General features: G+C 42.6%; 1 protein-coding gene across 4 annotated transcripts in view; it reads right to left on the bottom strand.

Annotated features, from left to right (window-relative positions):
* Positions 1–2,955: 2,955 nt before the first annotated feature.
* Positions 2,956–9,783, bottom strand: part of ckap5 (cytoskeleton associated protein 5) — a 198,148-nt gene continuing 191,320 nt past the window's right edge. For 3 of the 4 annotated variants that reach the window (XM_068046465.1, XM_068046466.1, XM_068046468.1), the window contains one exon: positions 2,956–4,083. In XM_068046465.1, coding sequence (XP_067902566.1) covers positions 3,850–4,083 — 234 coding nt within the window. In that variant the 3' untranslated portion in view covers positions 2,956–3,849. The remainder of the gene's footprint in view (positions 4,084–9,783) is intronic. The other variant, XM_068046467.1, reaches the window with a different exon arrangement.

Raw genomic sequence — 9,783 nt, 5'->3', positions numbered from 1 at the left:
GCAGAGACAGGAGAAATTGAAATGGGACAATAGGAAATAGCAGAAACATTGGGCTGAATTTTTACTTACCAGCCGGGTGTAGGGTGGTCCAAAAGTCAGAGGGACCTCGGAAATCACTGTGGTGTTTTAACTCCACAATGGTGATGCCACATACACAATCAGTTCCTCACCTGTCAATCAAGCCTGATTGGCAAGCTTAGCTTCAAGTCAGACAGGAAGCCACTTCAATGAAGGCTGCAGGACCAAGTAAGCCCATGCCGACAAAGGGGTTCGGTGGTGGAGGGGTAGGTGGAGAAACTCTACTGACCAGAGTTAAAGTTGAAAATTTGAATAACAACGAAGCTGAAGTATTTACCCACCACTTGAAAGCAAGTTGGCTTCCCACCCACCTTCCAGCTTTAGTTAAAGCTGCAGAAAGTCAATTTTATAAATAACCTTAATCCTTCCCAATTTTTCTTCTTTCTTGGAAGCCGAGTTCCTTTGTTTTATCAGATGCCAAAGTCGCATCCTTTGAGAACAGCAATATTTGGGGATTTAGGACACAGATAGTAGGCAGTTTCTTGACTCAATCTAATGAATGCTAAAAAACATTTTTGAGGTAGATTGGGAGGGGTGGAGGTTTGGTTGCTTCTAGCCATTCGCCACTTTGGATCATAGAATGTTACAGCATAGAGGAAGCCATTTAGCTTATTGTTCCTGTGCCGGCTCTTTGAAAGAGCCATCCAATTATATCTCACTTTCCTGTATATTGGCAAATTTTTCCTTTAAGTAATTATCCAATTCCCTTTTGAAAGTTATTATTTAATCAATTTCCACCATCCTTTCAGGCATTCCAGATTATAATTATTGTCCCTCTGGTTCGTTTGCAAATTATCTTAGATCTGTGTACTGTGGTTACTGACTCTTCTGCCACTGCTTACAGTTTCTCAATCACTATCAAAACCATTCATGATTTTGAACACCTCCATCAAATCTCTTTTGTGCTCTAAGGAAAATATCCTAGTTTCTTTAGTTGACTGCTCTTGGAGAGTGTAAATGGAGGGATCAGGATACAAGAGATAAATTACAGCAGAGAAAGGGGAGGTAAGAAACAGGGATTGAGCAGATAGTTTAAAGAGGGTATATGTGTGGTCATGGGAGGGATGAGAAGAGGTAGTGGACGCGATGGGGCGGGGGTTGGAAAGCACAGCAAGAACAGGGGACAAAATTGGGACCTATGTCCAAGAGCAAGACAGACTTGCGTCTGGATGGCAGAGAATACATAAGACATCATTTACTATCAAGATTTTGCACACAAGCAAGAGGCTTATGACGACTTGGGTAATATAAATAGTGCTTTTAGTGATGTCTTTCACTCAATTCTATATCATTTAGTTCTTGTGCTGCAAACATTAATTGGACTCCAAAAACCTGTTGGTAATGTTTGGAGGAATGAGCATTTTTCCAGAAAGCTCTAACATTTCAAACATTAGTGGCAAAATTTCATCTGCAATAGAGGGCTACAGGCTAGTGGCTCTCCAACTTGGGTTTGTGGACTCCTGTGGCTCCATAGAAAATTTCCGAAGGTCAGTGAAATAATCTGAAGAGCAAGATTCAGGGACTTTGTGGGGAGAGGTCTTTTCAAAATAACTGGGGTGCATCAAGAAAACTAAATTAAAGGTCTAGAGATAAAAGCAGGTTATCAATGACCACAGGAATGGTTCAGAGTAAGTTAATGAAAGACAGCCAGAGGCAGGGTTGGTGTGAAACAGGAGTGGTGTATGCATGGAGGAGGAGTGCCAAGAGGGGCATGAAGATTTACAACGTAAATAACTATCTGGCTACCTCTTGATTTCTGCTGACAGTGTGGAACACTGGAACAGAATTCAATGAAATGGTTTAAAGTGCCTGTGAGCATAACATACCAGATACTGTGCCTATTAGATACTTTCATTGATTTGACAAACATTTATATGTTTATTATAATTTAGATGGGGGAATCCGTGATTACTAATCAATTTGAAAAGGAGTCTTTCAACCAAAAAAAGTTTTGAGAACCACTGCTATAGATTACTAAACAGTGCAAACAGTACTGGTGGGCATATTGCCGGAAAAATCCAGTGGCAGCAAGAAATTCAGTGACTACCGACACCAATGAAGATCTTTATATTAGAATAGCGTGGAACTTATTCCCTTGTGTAGAACTATTAAATTAGTGTCAACAGGAGGGAAAAAAAAACGCCAAGCTTAAGTGGAACAAAGCCCTCTATATGGTGCAGGCTGTGGGATGATAGACTTTTACATAAATCATGTAAAAGGGAGAAACTTATTTCTTTCCCCTTTCTGGCCATATATAAGCAATTCATTTTTAAGTAGATGAACACAAGAAAAATTGTTTAAAAATCAAGACAACTATTTTAAGTGCTCTCACAACCTAAAAAGAAAATAATCTGGAAAACACACAACCAGCAATTATCCAGGTTGATTAGATTCAAACTGTACTCCAAATTAAAATAAACCCAACCATATTTTTTGTCTCATACAACAAAAGCACTGAAGGTAGTCGTCACTGGTTACTTAAGTCCCCATGCTTCCACTGATCCATTTTTTCCAGTAGGTTCTAGTTCTTAAACCAGACATCTTAAACTACAAAATACAAAGCTCTTCAGAAAAATGAACTTCCATAGCCCATTTTAAAACCTTGCTAGCAGCTATAGGTATGGTCCAGTGTAAGTCAGATACACAGAAGTTATCAAAAGCATGAATCCCACTTGTAAAATAAAATTTGATTATTTAAGCACAAATTTGTATGAACTTACCTAGGTGCCTTGAGGGTTCAGTGTTGATTGTGATTTTGCCATTCTTTGTAGACATTGTGATCAGCTGATTGACTTGCGCAAAAGTAATAATCCAAATCCCCTGAAATTAAATCTCACCAGGTTTGTGAGAAAACAATGAGTGGAACCCAAACAGATTTAAATATTTATTATTTATTATCTTTATAGTAATATTTCCCCAGTGCTTTGAGGGGGGAAAAAAAGCATCTTCCAATTGTGAAATCTCTCTGGTCATGATCTTTCCATGAAATCTATAAAAGGTTTGACTTACACAGGGCCCTAGCTATAAAAGTACCAATTTAACAACTACAACTATCCACAAGTTATTGCTTTAAAAATTCTTAATTATAATACAGTTTAATTTGGTTAACATTGTAACACAGATATTTGTTTTTAATTGTCTTTATTAAAAAAACACTTAAATATTCATAACCTCATGCCATGCTTCATGATTCCATACAGAATCAACACATTTCAAGTTGAGCTGATCACAGGGGATGAAAAACACAAAACAAGCAACAGTCAAAACCTTCTAAAAAGGAACTAAACAGACAGATCTAGTCAAATAACAGACTTTCATCTCAATATTTAATAGATGGTGCTGCATTAATTAAAATGAAAATACAGGCAGCATGGTCTGAAATAAGCTATTGGAGCCTCAATCTTATCACCTGATGCAATTAAAGTTTCAATGGAGACATGAGCAACACAGTAGCCAACAAGTTACTCTGATACTACCCAGATGTTCTTCAGTTTGAATGCAAGTATGAGAACATTAGAGAAGCTAAGAACAGAATTTTAACTGTTTCTAGAAGTGTCAGTGTATGTTCACAAGTGCACAACAGTTTTTAGTATTTGTTGTTAATGCAGTCCAGAAGCCTATGTACAGAAATGAATTATGTCACAATACATAGTTAGTTATTCACTGTATTGCACATAAAGAAATTATACATACTAGGTCAATAGGAGGCCAGTAGCTATGAAGGGGCCTTCTATATCAAACTTCATGATTGCACCGTTATTTATAGGCTATCTATTTGCGACTGCTTTTTATTCGTTCCAGTCTTTTCTTCAGATCATCAAGGTTAGCTGCTGAGGTTGTGTTACTGTTGGTCTGCATCGGCGGATGGTGAGATTCCTGTTCTTGGTTATATTCTCGTGAATCTCGAAGATGGGCAAGTTTATTGTGTAGCAGCTCAGAGGATGATGCAACTGTAGTTACTGTTGGTTTGGACAGAAGCGAAGTTGCAGGTTGTCTTTCTTCATGCTGTACCAAGAGAGATGAGAAAAGAATGGTAGTCAGTCAGTGTCATACCTGGAGCTTAAACTGGAATATTCATACAGGAAAACAGAAACATTAAACTACCAAGTTACATTTTTGATGGGGTACAAAGTGTAGTGAATTATATTTTACTATAAACTGGAAAACAAAAAGGAATAGAAATGATACACACATTGACCAGTTTAAAATTTTTTTAACCAGATTTTCTCGCCAGATTCTTTTCCCCCATCCCCTCAGAGATCAGGCTGTACTAAAAGTCACTACCAGAACATCCTTAAGGCAGTGTTTGCACACAAGCAACTTCGCCCCCATAATACATCACAACAACAATGGGGGGGGGTGGGTGCAAGAGTAAGCCGGTCTATAGTCCTATCACTAACTGGTCTCTGATTAATTTGTTCATTTGTGGGAAAACAAGCCAAAGACTTTTATCCCACCTAACTTGTTAGTTGACCTATCTGAATTAAATAAGTTAACTTATTCAAACCTAAAAAGGTACATGTAGTGCACATGCACCCAAAGTTCAAAATATTCCACTTATTATACATTGGGAAGATCAAACCCCCACCATATGGACTTGGTAAATTCCCCTCCCTGGCCATGTCTCAGGCTGAACCGAACTGTTCATTGCTTTGAATCCATCCAGTGCTTGATAGACCTTGCCAATACAAGTAAAACGAGTAAACAAAGTCGAAAAGTGCAGCGGCAGTGGGAAGGAGCGAGACTGAGTGAGACCCGCAGAATTTAAGTGCAGCGGCAGCACGCCGAAGTTTTGAAAAAAGCCAACAGTGACGTCACGGGAGAGCCGCAAGGTGATTGGTTGGTGAGTCACTACTGTTAGGTAATAGCTCTAAATAGCTGGGTAATTATCTCAAGTTTAAAAGTTTAAAGTTTATTTCAAATATAGTTCGTTTTTTTTTAGGGAGTTCTGTAGTAACGAGGACCAGGGAAGAAGGGCCCTAGAGTAACTGATATTATTGGACATTAAGATCTTCCAGAAGGTTTAATTTAATTTAAAGGGTTAAGTCATGGCAGGAGACCTCAAAGCCGTGGTGTGCTCCTCATGCTCCATGTCGGAAGCTGGGATCATTTCCAGTGCCCTGGACCAGCATGTGTGCAGGAAGTGTATCCAGCTGCAGCTCCTGAAAGCCTGGGTTTCGGAGCTGGAGCGGCAGCTGGGGACACTGTGGAGCATCCACGAGGTGGAGAGCATTGTGGATAGCACTTATAGAGAGGTGGTCACACCGCAGGCTAAGACCCCACAGGCAGGAGGGGAATGGGTGACCACCAGGCAGAGCAAGAGGACTAGGCAGGCAGTTCAGGAATCTCCTGCGGCTATTCCCCTGCAAAACAGGTACACTGCTTTGGATACTGTTGGGGGGAATGGCCTCTCAGGGGAAAGCAGCAACAGCCCAATTCGTTGCACCACGGTTGGCTCTGCTGCACAGGGGAGGAGTAAAAAGTGTGGGAATGCAATAGTTATAGGGGATTCAATTGTAAGGGGAATAGATAGGTGTTTCTGTGGCCGCAAGAGACTCCAGGATGGTATGTTGCCTCCCTGGTGCTAGGGTCAAGGATGTCTCAGAGCGGTTACAGGACATTCTGAAGGGGGAGGGTGAACAGCCAGTGATGGTGGTACACATTGGTACAAACGACATAGGTTAAAAAAAAAAGGATGAGGCCCTAAAAGCAGAATATAGGGAGCTAGGAAGTAAGTTGAAAAGTAGGACCTCAAAGGTAGCGATCTCAGGATTACTACCAGTGCCACGTGCTAGTCAGAGCAGAAATAGCAGGATATATCGGATGAATACGTGGATGAAGAGATGGTGTGAGGGGAAGGGTTTTAGATCCCTGGGGCATTGGGACCGGTTCTAGGGGAGGTGGGACCCGGACAAACTGGACGGGTTACACCTGGGCAGGACCGGGACTGATGTCCTAAGGGGAGTATTTGCTAGAGTGGTTGGAGAGGGTTTAAACTAAAATGGCAGGAGGATAGGAACCTTAGCAAGGAGTCAGAGGAGGGCGGACCAAAGACAAGAACAAAAGACAATAAGGGGAATAAGAAAAGTGATAGGCAGAGAAATCAGGGGCCAGAATCAAACAGGGCCACTGTGAAAAATAGTGGGAAGGGGCCAAGTAATGTTAAAAAGACAAGCCTTAAGGTGAGTAAGTGTTGCTTGATAGCAGTCGACAACACCTTCCATCACTTTGATGATTGACAGTAGACTGATGGGGCGGTAATTGGCCGGATTGGATTTGTCCTGCTTTTTGTGGACAGGCCATACGTGGACAATTTTCCACATTGTTGGAATGCCAGTATTGTATATGTACTGGAATAGCTTGCCTAGAAGCGCAGTTAGTCCTGGAGCACAAGTCTTCAGCGCCACAGCCAGGTTTTTGTTGGGGCCCAGAGTCTTTGCTGTTTCCAGTGTGCTCAGCCATTTCTTGATAGCGCATAGAGTGAATCTAATTGCCTGAAGACTGGCATGTGTGATGCTGGGGACCTCAAAAGGAGGAGGCAGAGATCGATTATCCACTGGCACTTCTGGTTAACGATGGTTGCCAATGCTTCAGCTAAGTCTTTTGCACTGACATGCGGGGCTCCACCATCATTTAAGATGGGGATGTTTGTTGAGCCTCAAAGAACAAAGAAAATTACAGCACAGGAACAGGCCCTTCGGCCCTCCAAGCCTGCGCCGATCCAGATCCTCTATCTAAACATGACGCCTATTTTCTAAGGGTCTGTATCTCTTTGCTTCCTGCCCATTCATGTATCTGTCTAGATACATCTTAAAAGACGCTATCGTGCCCGCGTCTACCACCTCCGCTGGCAACGTGTTCCAGGCACCCACCACCCTCTGCGTAAAGAACTTTCCACGCATATCCCCCCTAAACTTTTCCCCTCTCACTTTGAACTCGTGACCCCTAGTAATTGAATCCCCCACTCTGGGGAAAAAGCTTCTTGCTATCCACCCTGTCTATACCTCTCATGATTTTGTACACCTCAATCAGGTCCCCCCTCAACCTCCGTCTTTCTAATGAAAATAATCCTAATCTACTCAACCTCTCTTCATAGCTAGCACCCTCCATACCAGGCAACATCCTGGTGAACCTCCTCTGCACCCTCTCCAAAGCATCTACATCCCTTTGGTAATGTGGCGACCAGAACTGCACGCAGTATTCCAAATGTGGCCGAACCAAAGTCTTATACAACTGTAACATGACCTGCCAACCCTTGTACTCAATACCCCGTCCGATGAAGGAAAGCATGCCGTATGCCTTCTTGACCACTCTATTGACCTGCGTTGCCACCTTCAGGGAACAATGGACCTGAACACCCAAATCTCTCTGTACATCAATTTTCCCCAGGACTTTTCCATTTACTGTATAGTTCACTCTTGAATTGGATCTTCCAAAATGCATCACCTCGCATTTGCCCTGATTGAACTCCATCTGCCATTTCTCTGCCCAACTCTCCAATCTATCTATATTCTGCTGTATTCTGACAGTCCCCTTCACTATCTGCTACTCCACCAATCTTAGTGTCGTCTGCAAACTTGCTAATCAGACCACCTATACTTTCCTCCAAATCATTTATGTATATCACAAACAGTGGTCCCAGCACGGATCCCTGTGGAACACCACTGGTCACACGTCTCCATTTTGAGAAACTCCCTTCCACTGCTACTCTCTGTCTCCTGTTGCCCAGCCAGTTCTTTATCCATCTAGCTAGTACACCCTGGACCCCATGCGACTTCACTTTCTCCATCAGCCTACCATGGGGAACCTTATCAAACGCTCCTGTTAGTTGTTTAATTGTCCACCACCATGCACGACTAGATGTGGCAGGACTGCAAAACTTTGATGTGATCCGTTAGTTGTGGGAATACCTAGCTGTGTCTACAGCATGCTGGTTTAGCATGCATGTAGTCTTGTGTTGTAGCTTCAACTGACTGGTGCCTCATTTTTAAGGTTGCCTGGTCCTACTCCTGGCATGCTGTTCCACATTCCTCATTAAAACAGGGTTGATCCCCTGGCTTGATGGTAATGGTAAAGTGAGGGAGCTGCAGGTCATGAGGTTACAGATTGTGGTGGAATATAATTCTGCTGCTGCTGATGGTCCTCAGCACCTCACAGATGTCCAGTTTTGAGCTGCTATATCTGTTCTGAATCCATCCCATTTAGCATAGCAATAGTGCCACACATGATCAAGCACACCTTCCATGAAGATGGGACTTAATTTCCACAAGGATCGTGCAGTGGTGATTCCAAACAATGGTGTCATCGACAGATATAAAATCGGCAAAAGGTAGATAAGCGAGGACGAGGTCAAGTAGGTTTTTCCCGCTTGCTGGTTGTCTGGCAAATATGTCCTTTAGCACTCGTTCAGCGTGGACAGTAGCAGTGCTACCATGCCAGTGACGGACATTGGAGTCCCTCGTCCTGAGTACATCTGGGGCCCTTGCTGCCCTCAGTGCTTCTTTCAAGTACTGTTCAACATAAAGGAGTACTGACTCATCAGCTGAGGGAGAGCAGCAGGTTGCAAACAACAGGTGGTGGTTTCCTTGGCCATGTGACTTCATGAGGTCCAGAATCAATGTTGAGGACTCCCAGGGCCACTCCCACCTGACTGTATACCATTGTAACATCACCTCTGATGGGTCTGTCCTGGTAGTGGGGCAGGGCATACTCAGGAATGGTGATGGAAAAGTCTGCGACGTTGGTGGTTAGATATGATTCTATGTCAGGCCGTTGCTTGACTAGTCTGTGGGACAGATTTTAGAACAAGTCCTCAGATTTTAGCATGGAGAACTTTGTAGGGTTGACTGGACAGGGTATGCCTTTGTCGCGCCGGGTGCCGGGTGGACCAGTTTTATTTTGATTTGACTTTTCCATAGTAGTTTGTTACAAATGAATGGCTTGCTAGGCCACTTCAAAGGGCAGTTAAGAGCCTAACACATTGCTGAGAGTCTGGAATCACATGTATACCAGACTGGGTAAATTTCCTTCCCTAAAGGACATTAGTGAATCAAATTTTAAAACATTTTTTTTTTACGACAATCTGGTAGTTTCACAGTCATTACGGAAACTAGCTTTTTATTCCATATTTAATTATTGAACATAAATTCTTCAGTTATTATGGGATTTGAACTGGTGCTTCCAAACATTAGTCCAGGCCTCTCGATTACGAGTCCAGTAATATGACCACCATGCCTGTAAGCATCTATGACAGTATACTTATGACAGTAAGCATCTGCTCACAATTCAGAAGCAGTTGTCAAACAACTGGAAGACTGAGTTTTCATCTACTCAACTGGGTCCATATTAGCTGCCAAGTCCTCTTAAAGACTCGTGTCTCATTCAGTGATAGCATTAACTGGGATTAGGCAATAGTTAAAACATTAAATACTGTTGAGCTGGGTCTGTAGGTGCCAGAGAAATGTCAATATATCACACCTCCCTAAACAAGGATTTATAGGATTGACCCACAAATGGCATGGCTGAATAGGAGCAGAATGCAGGGACCAAGGCACATCGTGCTGGGTAGGTGACAATTCCTTTTGAATGACCTGGCGTAGTATCATCTATGCCAAATACTACAAGGAGCTACAAAGATATGCATTTGAGGTGGCTTGTACTTTTTTCCCCTTCCTTATCATACACCATTTTACATCTGCCTTTCAC

The sequence above is a fragment of the Heterodontus francisci genome, chromosome 14 (genome assembly GCF_036365525.1).
Source record: "Heterodontus francisci isolate sHetFra1 chromosome 14, sHetFra1.hap1, whole genome shotgun sequence".
Taxonomy (NCBI): Eukaryota; Metazoa; Chordata; class Chondrichthyes; order Heterodontiformes; family Heterodontidae; genus Heterodontus; species Heterodontus francisci.
The sequence above is the reverse complement of the archived record's forward strand: the minus strand, read 5'-3'. Positions and strand labels throughout refer to the sequence as shown.